We start from the raw sequence: 16,353 nt of genomic DNA, 5'->3' as shown, positions 1-16,353 counted from the left end.
CTTTATGCCAAGGAGGGAAGAAATTAGCAATGATCCTAGTGAGGCAGTCTACTACCCATCAATCTGGGAAAGGTTAAATGGGCATTTCCAAGTATTAGAAAGTCTATAATTCATTAGAGGTTGTACTTTTTTAAGGACCAGATGATTTTTATTTCATCCCAATAGGTAAAACTTTAGAATTAACTGTCTGTTTACCATGCCTGTTGTATCATTTAGGCAAATAATGGTGCTAAAAGGTGTGAGATAAACCGTTTGCTAAAGCAACATCATTCTTAGAAAGAAACAGCCAGCAGACACAGGTACGATTAACAAATGCTATATTTCTTGAAAGATTTATTCAAACAAGACACATGGGCCAATGCAGTATGAGTGCCTATAGACATTGTAGTTTGGCAGTCAAAACTTTATTATATAGCATTTTGTATGCGTGAAAATTCTGTTCATATCCCTTCATCCCTAAAAAAACAAACATAAAAACAAAAAATCTGGAGAAATTTGTCTTAAGTTACAGAGAGTGACGTCAGATTGCCCAGTCTGCTTTTATATATCTATAAAAAGCCCTTATGTAAGCTGAGTAGTCAACGAATTTCACAGCAGACAAATGGTATAGGATACATATAAACACAAGTATTACATAGCAATCCAAGGCAGCCTATTGCTGCCTATTACAAATTATTATGAGACGACGCATTACTTTTTTTTTTTTGTCTTTTTCTTTTTTTTTTTTGCAGATGCAAAAGCTGTACAAGAAACCGCCGAGTCTTCCTTTCACTTTCAGCGAATGCGTTGGCAAAGCACTTGGATACAATGCAATATCATTTAACATTAAATATATGAGTGCATGTATACCGTACAAGCTTCAAACACATGGCATATAATGTAATTCATCTGCTTGACGTTACATTGTATGGCATGTGCTAGGTGATTGCGAGGGGCGGGGGCAAGGGGTGCGGCCATGAAATCTGGAAGCTCTTCAAAATTTTTCCGTTGGTCAATCATTGAAAAACACCGTACAAAAACGGACAGAAAACAAAGAAACAATCGAACCATACAACATAATCTATATATTGCTCGGGATCGTGGAGCCCAAGTATGTCTACCAGGTTGCATTCAGATAACCTGCTGTAGAATACTTGATGATTCTTTTATAGAGAGGAAGTTTTACAAACAACAGTCAGTTAGCTCTGACTCGAGCGAGCAATGCCACAGTCTGTCGTAATCAGGAGAGATTGAGTAAATTCACTCTAAGCTGATGATCCAAAGCAGTCCCAGCATTCTCACCGTTTTGGATGTTTAAGCATCAGTTAGGTGTACTCAGTTTCTCCTGATTCAAGGCTTTTGGTCCTGTTTCATATCACAAAGTTGGAGACTTTGTGTTTAGGATATAAGTAGCGTTATACCTCTGTGGCTCTTGTGTCTTGTTTCAGGTGTGTGTGGATGTTGGTACATGTATGTCATTTGCTTGAAGGGAGTCATTAAGGTTCATCCATCGTTGATGTAAAAACACATCCTTCACTGTCCATTCGCTGTCCATCGGGAAATTAACACTGAAAGGTGCCATTGTTTTCCAGTACATCAGCAAGATTGCAGCTGTGATGCGGGTCTCACAAAATGAACAATTCAAGAAGCAGCCGTTCACAGCGCTCGCTGTCAGCCAATGTCCGCGAGACATGACAGCTAACAAAATCCGAGCAAAGCTTTCAAGTTGCCAGTCTCTTTCACTTTGCTGGTAGCCTGTCCTCAGGCTTTGCTTGTCCTGAAGGACTAACTCTGCTCCTTAATTGCAAATTCTGGAGCCTGTGTTGGCATTCTGTTCAACCTCCATGTTGTTGGGTAGCACAAGCTTCACGCCCTCTGAGGTCAGCCAGTGAGTACAAAGTCCAGTTCCTGATTTTGTTGTTGTGCAAATCAGAGTAAACACCATCTTCGACTCCCAGCTACAGTCACAAAGCGTTTTTGATAGCTGGTTGCTTGAATGCACAGAGATAAGACCCAGAATTAATGTTTTTAGACCACCCAGACAAGTCAGAATGAAAAACAACCATCGCGATATCGGCTGTGTTCGTACAGCCACGTTTCTCTTTTCTCATCTCATCGCTTTCATTTTTTGTCTCAAGCCCTCTGCACAGCTCATTCTTTCACTCAGCTCTGCGTCGTTTTTGACACTCGTGGCCTTATTAGCACCCATCCTTAAACTCCGAGGAGGGCTCCAAATAGGCAAACAGAAAGAGAGAGATAGATTAGGGCGAGGGAGGTTTAGCGCTTATTGCTTCACTGATGCATATTGCTTGTTTACTCGCTGTCATTCCTTATTTATTCTCAACCTCTTATGCATTCCGACTGATTAGGGAGAGAGCCCACAGAACGGTTTGGTAGGGATTTTAGAGGCCAGAAAGCTTTTCATATGAAGTGACCCACTAAAAAATGTGGCACCTCGAGAAAATAAAAGTCAAAGAGATGGTGAAGCCACGCAAGAGAAGCTGCGGCACTGTGGTGCACTGAATACTGTGCAGTGCTGGCGAAAGCATAAGCACAGATGTGTTTGATGTATATTCACAGCATGCATATCCCATTGATGCTTTTGTATTCATGATCCCCATTCTCTGCTGATCCCCTATTACAAAAGCATGCCATCCCCTACCACCAGTCCAACAGCTTGCCTAACAGGTTTTTCACATCTTGGAGAGGTAAAGTGGAGAAGCCATTGCAGCATTACAAGCGAGCATTATACTGCTACTTGATTCTCGCTCGTTAAAGTTTTACCCTGCTGCTCATTTTATTTGCTTGTGTACATTCACAGCTCCAATAAAATTGAGATGCAAATTGGGGAATTTGGCTGACTGACATTTCTGCTGGCAAGTAAAACAAACAAACAAAATCTTCTCAAAAATTTAAATCTGTATTACATAAAATCCACTTTACTTCTTTAAGCTTGGCATCAGCAAATCTCCAGATATGAATAATATATTGCAACGCATTTGGTCATTGATGCCACAGCTTGTGTTTGTGGATGCTAGCTTGTGCATGTGCGTATGAATGTAATCGTTTTTGTGTGAGCGCTTGTGCGGTGTGGTGTAGTGAGGATGAATCTGGAGCCTGCCGTGCTTTGACTGGCTCTGTCATTAATTATAGTTTTCTCCTTGTACATGCTCAAACACACTATGAAGACCCAGTGAGGCTATCACGTTTACAACAGCTTGGAGCAGTGGGTACCAAACATCAGGGAGAGTGCTTTGTACCCACTGCTCAACCCTTTCTGGATATGGATGCACAAAGGGAGGTCGGGCAGTAGAAGAAAGTCTGCTAGGACACTACAAGTAAGAGAAAGCAAGTGAGATACAGAGTGAAAGAAGAGAGATAGATGGAGAGACAGAAAGGGAGGGAAAGAGAGAAAAAGTGCCAAATAATGTGCGACTCTGTTAAGCGGTGCTGTTTGATGAGGTTCCACCACCTGCCGGATGCGCTGTAGCATGAGCCAGGCATATGCACTGCGGAATAGCTGGTGTCCCAGTGATAACAAATGAAGGTGAATTCAATCAGTGAGTCAGACTGGCTGTTGGATTGGTCTATATTGAGGAGGAGGAATTGGAAATAAGTGATGCGACGGTAAGGGATTCTGAAGGCTGAAAGCATTATTGCGTTTTTTTTATACTTAAGCTATCAAAAAACTGCTATTTGGCAAACTACTCAAGAAATTCTACTTTAAAAAAACAGTATTTCTAGTTACTCCTCTGGAATAGCAATTAGGTAAAGATACAAAAGGTGCCTTTTATGGTTGGAACTTTTAACATGGGCAAATTTCCATTATTTCCTTGTGTTTAGCTATTGTGCCTGTAAGGGTCATGCCAAATTTATGCTAGCTGACATTGTTGCAAGAATTTGGTGAAAATCTTCAAAAAGGTTTTTCTAAGATTAACTAAAAGTGAAAATAAGAGTTGATGGCTAGCTACACTCATGATAAAGCTGATAACTAACATTTGTTTTGTTTAATGTATTATGTTTTTTAAATGCTATTATTCGTGGCTAGCAAGCTAGCTAAGCAGACACAACCTATAAATAAGATAAATTAACAATAAGCTGGTGCAGAACTCCTGTGTTCACCAAACATAGAGAGACAGCTAACCAAATTGAAACAAAAAGGGATTTTTTCTAAGATGAAAAGATATAATTTATTTATTAAAATGTAGAATGAGCATTGACGGGTTGTTTACGTTACCACGTATGATTATCAATGGGTATTAATTTCTACTTTTAGCCCTTGGTATAAATTGAGACCTGGCTAATTTTTTATGTCAGTATTCACCTTTTTGAAGCGTTATCTCCCAGAAATCCACTGATTTACGTTGCTGTGTATGCACGTGGAAGCAGTTATTAACTTATAGTGTTTGCGCACTTAGTTAACAGGAAGTGAAGTAAACTGCAGTGTACCATGTACAGTTGGTTTCAGCCTTTCAGATTATGTTAGTTTTGCAGAAATATCTCCATGCATCAAACAGCAGGGAAAAGGTTCCTGAATGCATCACATCACTCTCTTCCTACATCCAGAATTATGTTAATCATTAGTGTCTAATTATGAAAATGTATCTTTGCAAATGTATGGCACCAAAAATAACAAAGCAGATTTCTGGGGTCAGAGAAAATCCATGTCTGTACTAATGTGCAGGATTAGCTGACTTTTCTGTGATGCATTTGTGAAATGGAAAGAATTCATTGCCTTTGCAATGACATTTCGGGATGATCCCTTTGCCCCTTTTCTAGGTATTGTAACACATCCTCGGCTTCATGTAGAGGTAAAAATATCCACCACGTCACAAGAGACTGTGACTGAAATTTGCTGTTCAACATGGTGCCACAAATAACTAAAGGGCCGGCCTGTTCATTTGCCCATTTTTTCGGATGGAGGTGGGGTTTTCTGTGGTCTCTTGACACTGCTGGGAACCTTGTATAATTTTTGACAAGTGTGTAGTATGTGCATGTGTATGCATGCCTCATTTTTTCTTATCTTTCTCATCTCACTTGCGCCTGGAATGAGATGAAACCCTCCCACACTATCCTGCCCTCCACTCTAGTATGAATTGTGAGGCTGATATCTCATTCTTTGGAGGGCTGGAGGGCAATGAGTGGTGACAACACAATGGCATTGTGTCTACTGATGGGAAGCTAGAGTCTTGGGGGACACACTCCTCTACCCTCCTCTCCTGTCAGTGTCAGAGTCTGGGCCAGTTTGAGGGGTAAAGTGTGTATGAGTTGAATTTGAACATTTGTACATAGTGGAAGGGCACTCGGCACCTGAGCAAAATGTCACCGAGGTACAAGGGGCTTGAGAGGAGATGGAGGAGAGAGCTGTGCCAACTGCCACTCAATTATTTAGAGACGCTGCTGGGTTCAAAGAGTCAAAGCAAATAATCCACTAATCCACCACCTTCACAGCTTATCTGCAACTTATCTGTTTTGCTCTAGTGGTCGTAAAAGTTCACAAATATCACTCACATTATTGTTATTCTTGGTAACAATGACAAGGAAAATGCAGAGTTAAAAAAATTCCAGATACGATATTTGCTTGCTCCAGCACACCATTATAACTGAGGATATAAAAGATATTAGAACATTTCCCCTCAACTGCTCCATTTTTGTCTTCTGTCTGTTCATCAATCCTGCCCCATGTTCACACAGTGACCTCTGTTTTGCTGTTAGTGGCCAGTCCCTTGTGCTTGGGGTGCATATGCGGCGAATGGCCGTAGCCCAGCGGCTGCGAGAAGAGCTCGGGCAGCGTTTCAATGCTGAACTGCCTCTTGTTGGAGTAGGCCTGGCGCCTGCTGTTCTGTTGGTGCAGTGTCTGGTGCTGCTGCTGTTGGATAGGGTGATGCTGTTGCCCGCCAAGGCCCATGTGGGTGGCTGCCGGGTGCTGAATGTGGCTCTTACTTGGGTCCCATGCTTTGAAGGCTGAGCTGGAGGTGAGTGGGTGAGTGTTGGTCTTGGAGATCTTAGGTTTGGGGATCTGGGAGGCGTTGATGGTAATGGCTAAAGGTGCATGGACATCTGGTGGTGGGAGGAAGGGCTTGTCCTTGGGGTGGAAGTTGATAGGCTGGAAGGTGGGAGGAGACTGGCGGTGGGTGTAGTCTACCATTGGGTAGCTCTTGTAGTAGTCTCTTGGAGTTGTGTCTAGATGAAAAGGACAGAACAAGACAAAGAGGTGGTTATATTTTGATATTATATAATTACAATATTACCATAATCAGTTCTATCCGGTCTTTAAGTGATGACATGATCTTGCTTCCGGGCCCAACCAACTCTGCGTTTAATAAGGCTGTTGTGTTTTGAACATGTTTTAATGGTTTGTATCTTGTTCTATTTAATCTCAACAAGCCCCTAAAACAGTCATCACTGTCGGCCTCTCTTGGTTTCTATTACTGCTATTCATTTTAAAGCTCAGTTTTAAAACCTTATGATGTAACTACAGCCCAGCCCATGCCAGCAGTATATTAATGGCTAACCTCGTATTGTGGATGGATTATCTCAGTTGTTCTCCTGACTGAAGTTCGGTCCGTTTACAGCATCCTGCCATGCGATTGCATTTGTCCCTAACCATCGGGAACCCCCAACTTTTATCGAGTGGAAAAAGTTAGCGTTTGTCCTCCAGCTTCACTGTGTTTATGTTATGCTAACATAGCTGTGTTGCTAGCGATCACATAGCATGTCATTATATACCTGCTAGCCAAATTTCAGTAATCCTACAAAACGACACTGCTGTTTAGTTTTCTATCTTCATTTGTGTCAGAAGTGTGATAGCAGAGCTGTATGTCTTAATTATTTTTCTGAAATCCCTCAGTCAGTTAGGTGGAAACTAGCGAGCTAATTTCCTGCTAACTTCTAACTCCCTGGATGCCTGGATGTTAAATTTAATTGTTACACCTGGTAGACAAGCCACATTTTATTACAGATGAAAGAATTTAGACAGTTCTTCTCTCAGTGATGCCGCAGTGATTGTTTGACTTTGAGACCTGCAGCGGAGTTTGGGCCCAGACGTGGCTAAAGATGTTAGACTTAAAGACCGGATAGTGCTGTACTATCCTAAACATTTGTATCAGGCTGTCCAATTGATCAGTAACGGCAACAACAGTAAATCAAAGACCGATACATTCATTACTGATCTAAACTTTACAAGGCGCTTTATTACAGTCACTTCACTATGTGCAAAATTGGACATGGACATATGGAAATGATCAAATTAACCCTGATTGTCATCAAGTTTCTCTTCAGACTCTTTGCAAGGGGATCATCACTATGTAACTGTGCCCATGTAACAACATATAATTTTCCAGTAAATATAGTGATTATTCATGTGTGGATATAGATGACTCAAAGTTGGTCCTAACAATGAACTTTATACATCTTTGGATTTTAATTGTCAAATATAGACTGTTTTTGGTTTGATATATGAATGTGGACCCCCACCACCACCAGACCACCACCCACCCCATATTTTTTTATACTTTGAGCATTCAAATATTTATTCATTTTTTGCAATTTTTTTTAAAGAAGCTATATGGTTTGTAATGTCAGAGAATATCTTTTTATTTTCAGTCACCAAATTCCAGATAAATTAACAGGTAAGCCAATAAAAAGAGAGAATTTGTGAGCATTTGTATCATTGCTATTTGCTCTTTGATCTGTGTGCCCGCTGACCATAGATGTAAGGCAGAAGAGACAAATAAAAATACAAGCAACAAACTATGGGGAAAAAGTGGCATGAGCGAGTCTCGAGCAAAAGGAGTGATTTGTAAGGAATAAAAATAGACCGGGTTCAGCATGTCGAGTCAGATTAGTGTGAGCTCTCTGAGTGGAACTCGACTCTGCTGTTTGGTCATCACCACCGCCCCCAACACCACCACCACCACTTCCCTCATACATGCTCTGCCCTAAAGACACTTACAACCTTGTTTGCTTGGCCCTATTTTATCGGTCCCTTTTCCTGGAGAGAAAAAACATTTGTTAAATATTCTGCTGTATGATTTTTATTATTTTTTCTTGCCCCTTCACCTTTTCTGACTTCATTGCTCTAAATCAGCCTCTCTTAAATGTACATTTCTTTTCCTCGTGACGTAACATCATGCTTTCAGCCCCTGTTGTATCAAGTTAGTCTTGTGCATCTGTTTTTCTCGTTATACTGTTGAATTTGACAGTGGATGGCTGTGTGTGGGCGTTTGTGGCTGCAGACCCCAAATGTATTGATTTATTTACTGTATGAAAAGTTTAGCCAAGGGCCACTTTTCTGCTCCATAGCTAAATCTGTCAATTTCAATAATATATTCTAGCCAAGATGACTAAAACCATTTCCTTATGTTTGCCTTTCCAGAAAAACACCTAGAGGGTGAGTCTCACATTCACACATGTCAGGAAGCTGTCCAGCACTATCACAGTGCTGTAATTGCTTATTGAACCCTTTTGTGCGTCCATTGTGTAACTCTAGGGTACTTCAACAGCAGCTGTTGGCAACGGAGACAGAGTTACAGGAAATTATCTACTCCCTCAGAAAAATTCTCCATGCTGGCTCAAGGATTTAAGCAGGTTCTAGCATTTCTCAGTGCACCATCAAGTATTCCAACAGCACTACAGCCATTTTGAGTCTGTTAATTCTGTAGAGGAACAGAAAATACTTCAGGAACAAGAAATAAGTAAAGGACAGGCACTGGGGGCTATTTATAACAAATGATTAGCAGACGATTTCTGCTTTTATTTAACTTTGGCACGATACAAATGAGGATTAGTCTGCATTTTTGTGTCTCTGTCTGCAAATATGCACAAGTGTGAACTGTATGTGTGGATTCACAGACTTAGCTCAATAATTTGTTGGACCTGTTTGGTTTGTCTGTATTCAATTTCATATTTAATTAAAGCTGCAAGCAGCCACGAGAGGGCCCCTTTTCTCTGGTGCGGTCCAGCCTCGCTGAACATCTCCTATACCCACTATTTGGGAATTGAGTATCCCAGTTAACCGTATGTCACACTGATGTATGTGATGTGTGGAACAACCTATTAAAGTTTCATCTAGATTGGATGATGATTATATCCAACTGAAAATTACCTCCTTCCACTAGGTGGCATTCTAACTATTGCTGACTAAGCATGTTAACTTGTTCAGGTCCAGACTCTGATCATGTCTGTGAAGTGAGAGTATGAACAATTTGTCTTTGAATTATAACAGTTTCCTGCTTCATGGCGAATGATTGATTATGGCTTTCCTGGACAAATTTGAGGTTGTTGTGACCATCCACCTTGAAACAGCATCTCAAAGTGTAAAACATGACATTTCCTGTTCCCACTAGGTGGCACTGTGGCCGTTGTCAAATATTGCAGTTAAAGAGACGTGTGGTCCAGATCGGACCATGTATGTGGTAATAAGAACAAGTAAAAAAAATTAACCAAAATGACCAAAATTTACTCTGGTGCCACGGCCACGCCCTTTGACGAAACCTCTGGTGCTTCTATCAGCAGTCATATCTTCAATAAACGCTGGTGACGCGGTTCCACTGGCAGCCATACATACCCATGCCATAACACTACCTCCACCATGCTAGACAGATGATGTGATTGGATAATTAGCCGTTTCTCTCCTTATCCAGACTTTTCCCTACTCATCATTCATTTTGGTTTCACCTGTCCAAAGAGAATTATTCCAGGACTATGCAGGCTCTTTTAGATGGTTTGTTTTTTTGGCAAAGTCTAACCTTGCCTTCCTGTTTGAATGTAACCAGTTATAAACCTTCTGTATTTACATTCACGAGGGCGTCTCTTGATTGTAGATTTTAAAAATGACACGCCTCCATGAATACTCAATTTCTTGATTCTTGATTATAATCACAGTATCCCTGCCCTTGGTATAAAACAAATGTTGCACACAAAGGGGAAAATACTGGGACACAATGAATTAAACACACCCTTGCTTCTCACAACAACTGCTGTTACTGTCCATTTGAGTGTTTCCACACATGTTGCCAGAAGAAGCACCTGACAGCAGGGTCGTCTGTGGCAGTATTACCCACCATCTTGTCCGTTCCACACACTCTCCATCTGCTCTCTCTCTTTCTCATCCTCTTGTTTCCCGTTCTCTGTTTCATTTATTCCACACTCTTCAACAACATAAGCTTTTGCTCTCTATCCAGTGGCAGCTTTAAGTGATGCCCACGGGCCCAATCTGGGCCACTGCATTATAACTGCATAAATTGGAGCCTCCAAATGATTTCAGTTTGACATTGTGTTGCATTTTGTGTGGTCTATTTCAATGTCGTTTCATTATGTTTACACAGTTATTTCTGCTTCATAAAGGGCTTATTAACATATTGACATTGTGGGAAGGAAAGATCCAAGATCCAGTTATTTCTAGACACACACGCATATTTCCACTATGCAATTCATAATTTTAAAGCTCATTTTAAAAGAACCCCACTAAGCACATATGCCAAAATAAAGGGATATTTCACCCTAACGTCAGATATATCTAGTTGTCCTCTAGCTTGTGTTTCTATTCATGAATATAGAGAACTTTGCCTAGTTTTTGGATATACAAGCTTTAGTGATGTCTTCTCTCTGATGTAATAGAACTCAATTGTGTTTGCTTGTTGTTACTAAAAACAATTTTTTTTTTTTTTTTAATATACATAAAAAACAACTCTGCAGCCCTGTCTTTATCCAGTAGAGATGACCCCATAACACAATCAACCAACCAACAAACCAACCAAACTTATCTAAAACCTAAACCTAGAAATGTTATTGTGATCATTTTTACATAGGGTGAGGTTTAGGATCTCCTCCATATCTCTCTGACCTGGTTAAGATCACCGCCCCATCTCGTTGTCTCAGATCTTCTTCTTCCCTTTCACTCTCCGTCCCTTTCCCCCGTCTTGCAACCATGGGGAGCCGGGCTTTCAGCTGCTCTGCTCCACGACTCTGGAATTCCCTACCTCCTGATTTAAGAAACATCTCTTCCTTCTCTCTCTTTAAGTCCAAACTCAAAACCCACTTGTTCAAAATAGCTTATCCCACATAACCTTTCCACTCTCCTATTTTATTTGTTTATGTCTTACGCTTTTATGATTCTGTAAACTTCTTGCTTTTATGTTGCTTTTAAGTGTACAGCGACCTTGAGTGTTTTGAAAGGTGCTTTCAAATAAAATGTATTATTATTATTATTATTATTAGGATGGGGGTGTTTTGCTACCTGTAGCACAAACCCCTTGTCAAAGTCAGATGGATTATTCAGATAATTATTTTGTGTGGTGTGGCTGGCAAGTGTTGTAGGGTAAAAGAGACATGACAGTTTCTAGATGAAACTTCTCACCACAAGGCTTGTGAGGGTTGTGATATCATATTACAATGCTGATAAGTTTATAAGCTTACCTGTGGAGTAAACGCTCCAAGCACTACAAAGCAAGTGCCATTTAGATCAGTTACACAGAAAAAGGGCAGATATGGTAGGTAACTGCAAAATTAGGCAACTCACAACAAATTAATCTACCTGGATAAATAATAATACAAGTGTACTGATAAATGCCACAGTTTCATTTTGGGGTGACATTTCCCTGGAGATTTGTTGGCTGCACATCCACGATGTTAATCTTCATTCCCAACACATCCCAAAGATGCATTATTGGAGTGAGATCTGGTGACTGTGGAGGCCATTTGAGTACAGAAAACTCAGTGTCATGATCAAGAAAACAGTTTGAGATTATTTGAACTTTGTGACATGGTGTGCTATCCTGCTGGAAGAAGATGGCTACACTGTCAACATAAAGGCATGGACACGGTCAGCAACAAAGCTCAGGTAGTCTGTGGCATTTACACAAGTTCAGTTAGTATTAAGAGGCCCAAAGCGTACCAAGAAAATATCCCCCTTCACCATTAAACCACCACCACCCTGAACTGTTGAACTGTTGACAGATGGCTGGATGGATTTGTGGTTTCATGTTTCTGCCCATCTAAGTGTTACAGCAAGAACAAAAATTCTGTAGTCTCAGTTTCCTATTCTTTGCTTATGGACAGTAGAGCCTGCGGACTTCTGCTGCTCTAGCCAATCTGCTTCATGGTTTGAAGAGTTGCCTTGCATTAAATTAACTATTCAAAATCTCATATTTATATATATATATATATATATATATATATATATATATATATATATATATATATATATATATATATTTTAATAACATGACATCAAATGGAAATGTCATGCTTGTCCCTTTTCACCATGTAAGTTATATTTCAGTCCTGGCTCTCCAAAGCAGTGTTCTGTAGATTTTAAGCAATACTTTCCTTAAGAGTATTCAGCTTTTAATTATTTAACACCAGGAAAGTCCAGCAGAGCTGAGGTGGTAAAACTGAATAAGCTACAATAAAGAAAATCCCCCCTGCAGAACATCATAGCTCAGACGTTCCATTTGTTTTGAATCAGAAGGTTTCCCCTTTATAGAAAATTGCCGAAGAAAATGTTAAAACTAGATTGCTATGCTTTTCCTCATCAGTCTCTACAGGTTGTTCACTAATTGCTGCCTGTAGAGAAATTGCATCATGAAGTGCAAAATGTAAAAAAAAAAAAAAAGCTAAACCAGAGGAGCTGATTCATCTTCAAAGCCAGACTTTGAGATCCCTCCAGTTCATGTGTCTAAAAATTCACAAAACCTTTTTTTCATTATTATTTACATTATGTGTCCTGACGCATATACTGAAAATTTCAACAACCACCAAGAGAAAAAAAAATCCAAATTGTAATCTTATGCTGTTCTTCTCAGAAAGCAGATTTTCCTGTTTCCACCCTAATTCTGCATTCACTGAATAATAAATTCATTCCAGTTTATACAAGTGTTGTAACTTGGATATCAAAACAAAATTCAGATTGACAGCATTTTGTCTGTACTCCCCTTTAATACTGCAGGATTGTTAAAATGTAATTAAAAACTTCAGGCAGTCTTGGCCCGCAGTTTGGAGACCGAGGGGTTTGGCAAACAGTCCTTCACAGCCTCTTTGAGAAAATCCCTCCACCTTCTGTCTTGTGTTTTTTTTTCTTGCTGTAAACCTGACGCTCACTGGTCACTGACTTGGATTTAACTCTGTCAGTCACACATAGGTTTGTAATTGTTTATAAAAAATCCTTGCCTTCACACTCGATTCTGAGCGTCTCCTCTACATGTTCATCTGGTGTCTGTCCAATCACGTTCTCCCTCTCTCACCTTTAGCATCTTTGTCCCGTGCTCTCCCTGCCAGTCCACCCTTACTTCCTCCAGTACTTTAATTAAGTTATCAGAGCTGCTTGATCCTCAGTCCTGCTGCCACACCTGGCAACAGTTTGACGTCATAGAGTTTCCTGACCTCTTTGACATGTTTCACTCTTACACACAAATTTTAAAATCTAAATTTTTTCCCTTTTTTTTTTAACATCACCTTTTGTGTCTTGCTTTGCAGGATAAATTTTAAAAAGCAGAAGTGAGGTTTTACCTGCTGCAGGAAGTCCTAGTGTGTTAATAAAGATTTCAAAGCTTAGTTCAGATACATGCTGTTTCACCTGGCTGATGGTCAGCTGTCCCGTCCAAATTGTTGGGTGTCCTAGCTATGACTTTGCCCACACAGGAAGGATTTCTGGACCCACTGGCTTGTTTATTGCACAGTAAGAGAAGTGATAAGCATGTGTGAAAAGATGATTGGTCTGAGTACATTTACTGCATAGCACTGTGCACTGTCGAGCTTGTATCTCAAGCCACTTTGTCACTAGCAGCAACAGGCTATAGTTCCCATTTCTTTGGTTGTATCTATGAAAAACACCAAAGATAACAGTTTGACAGGCATAAATAAGTATCTATATATCAATAAGATGATACCCACACAGCTATGGGCAAAACTTAGCAGATCTTGGCCTGGTGGCAGTGTGTCCTTAAAACAACTGAGAAATTTGGACCAGTGGAGGACAAAATAAATAGTTGCAAGTCTTAAAAAAAGTATCTACAGCAGATGGATTTAAAACTCATGTGCTTAGGAAATAGGAAAAAAATGAGCAAAGACCTGACACCAGACCTGAGAGATGGAGTTTACTGTTCACTGTAGCCTCATCAAAAATGATCTCAGTGGATGTGAGGCTGTCAAGAAGCGATCCTTAAGGAAGGAAAACAGAGAAAAGCTGAGGTATGCCAAATTACACTCGAACTGTCAGTGGTCAGAAGATCAGTGGTAACAGGTCTGACGGGGTGACGAATCTAAATTTGAAATCTTTGGTTTAAATCTTTGTTAGTACATACAGAGGAGGTCAGGAAAGAGGCAGCGAGTGTCTAGAGCCATAAATAAAACACGGGGGAGGCTCTGTCGTGGTTTGGGGCTGCATCTCAGGCAGTCATGTTGGGGCGACAGAACGTGTAAACACAGAAAAGCAGATTTTGATCCACTATGCAATACCATCTGGAAAGCTTCTGATTGGCGTAGGCTTAACTTTTCAGCAATGATCCCAAACACACTGCCAATGCAGTAAAAGCATACCTGGATAGAAAAACACACAATGTTACACTGTCAGTCATGGATTGGCCTCCCCAGAGCCCGGACCTCAACATCATTGAAGCAGTGAGGGATCATTTTGAAGAGAACAGAATAAAAAGGAGCCAAAATCCAAAGAAGAGCTTTGAATGTCCTTCAAGAAGTCTGGAGAACTATTCCTGAAGACTACTTAAAGAAATGAAAAGAAATAGAGAACTCTAAGAGAACAAGCTTCTGAAAGTGAAACAGCACAAGCTGATAGGATTGTGTGAAGAATGAAATAAGGAGGAAACAGCTAGCCTGGCTTTGTCCGAATAAAACACAATCTGCTGAAATGTCTGAAAGACGTGAATCTCATTAGATTGTTGGCAAGAAGACAAAAAATCATATTTCCATATTTGTCAAATTATTCATTCCCAAATTATGCTCCACATCCAGTGTGGAGGAATGAATTGAAAAGAAACAAATTGCTCGAAATTGCAAATTGCTCTGACACAATGTGATGATGAGAGCATTATAACATATGCAAGTCTTTCACACACACAGTTTTCATATCTCACATGAATGTTGTCACAGAAACAGATTTATTTTTAAAGCAGATGTGCTCACAGGGCTTTTGGAGAAGATATAGAGGGCATTGTCAGAGGTCGTAGGTTGTTCTGGTGTTGTGTAAGCTTTTAGGTACATAGTTAAAGAGCGTGGATGATCAGCATCGCTGATGACAAAATGCAGAGCACTCTAAAACTGTGTGTGTGTGTGTCTGTGAGAGAGACAGAGACAGAAATAAAGCAGTTACAAAACAGAGAAGAGCCTATGGGTCATCAAACAGTCTTAACTCAATACCTAGACATCGAGTGAGAGAGGAGGTTATTGCACCTCCGTCTGTGAAGGATGTGATACTTTGAAGTATTTTTCAGGGAAATGTGGCTGACGCTCATTGCGGATAGGGGATTGCTGCTGCTGCAGTCGGCCTTTGTCTCCCAGTCACTGAGCAGAATAATGAGATGAGATTGTCTCATTCTTGCTCTTTTTCTCTTCAGTCATTTTCCACAGTCACACCACATTTTGCTGGCCTCAGTTTTTGCGAGCTTAGTGTCCTAATTCTATGTGTTTAATATAAACTATCAACTTTTTCTTCATTCTTGAAAACAGTAGTCAGCACCACGTGGGCTCTGCTGCAAGGAATCCCTTACATGTTTTGATGGCTGCAATTAGAAATCTTGTAATATTAAGTAAAGTATTAAGTAAATATTTCTCTCATGTTCAAAGCAACATTTTAGCTCCTGAAAGTGCTGTTGAGTGAACTGACCAATAAATGTACTATTATTTAACAACAGGCCTAGTTTTGTGAATTATATATGAGAGTTTGGAGTGAGGAGTCTTATTTTAGCCTTGCCAACAGGCACATTATTATAGACAACTACTGTCTGTGTATATGCATATGTATGACTTAGGCAGACTACAGCCACTATGTATTATTCACATTTTCGACAACCTTGTAGTGTTACCCAAGACAGAATTACCTTTACTCAACAAATGTTCAGACTTCAGTTTGAACATTAGTTGTGTAAGTTTCCAAGGTTGGACTGGAGCTAGATTAGATCAAGTCCAAACGGTTTGATTGCCTTCTGTTCGGCAAGTGATGATGCTAAAAGCTCCAGTTGTTAACTTGGCTTAGTTGTTGGTTTAATGTTTTATCAGTCTGCCAATTTGTTGCTAACAGGTAGCCTAACTTTGGACTTTTGATTCTCCCCAAGTATGAACTCATACTTCATGAAAGGTCTGCGTTTCTAGTTTGCTTTTACTGGGGATTAGGTAAATGAGTAGCCAGATATGGCTAAC

At 40.2% G+C, this 16,353-nt stretch overlaps 1 protein-coding gene across 1 annotated transcript in view; it reads right to left on the bottom strand.

Moving 5' to 3' along the window:
* Positions 1-709: 709 nt before the first annotated feature.
* Positions 710-16,353, bottom strand: part of LOC102795685 (protein shisa-8) — a 120,780-nt gene continuing 105,136 nt past the window's right edge. Inside the window, exon 5 of the mRNA XM_006798016.3 lies at positions 710-6,162. Within this exon, the coding sequence (XP_006798079.1) occupies positions 5,666-6,162 (497 nt within the window). The 3' untranslated portion in view covers positions 710-5,665. The remainder of the gene's footprint in view (positions 6,163-16,353) is intronic.

Source organism: Neolamprologus brichardi, chromosome 4 (assembly GCF_056152115.1).
Source record: "Neolamprologus brichardi isolate AB-2024 chromosome 4, ASM5615211v1, whole genome shotgun sequence".
Taxonomy (NCBI): domain Eukaryota; kingdom Metazoa; phylum Chordata; class Actinopteri; order Cichliformes; family Cichlidae; genus Neolamprologus; species Neolamprologus brichardi.
This window is presented reverse-complemented; position numbering and strand designations above follow the sequence as displayed.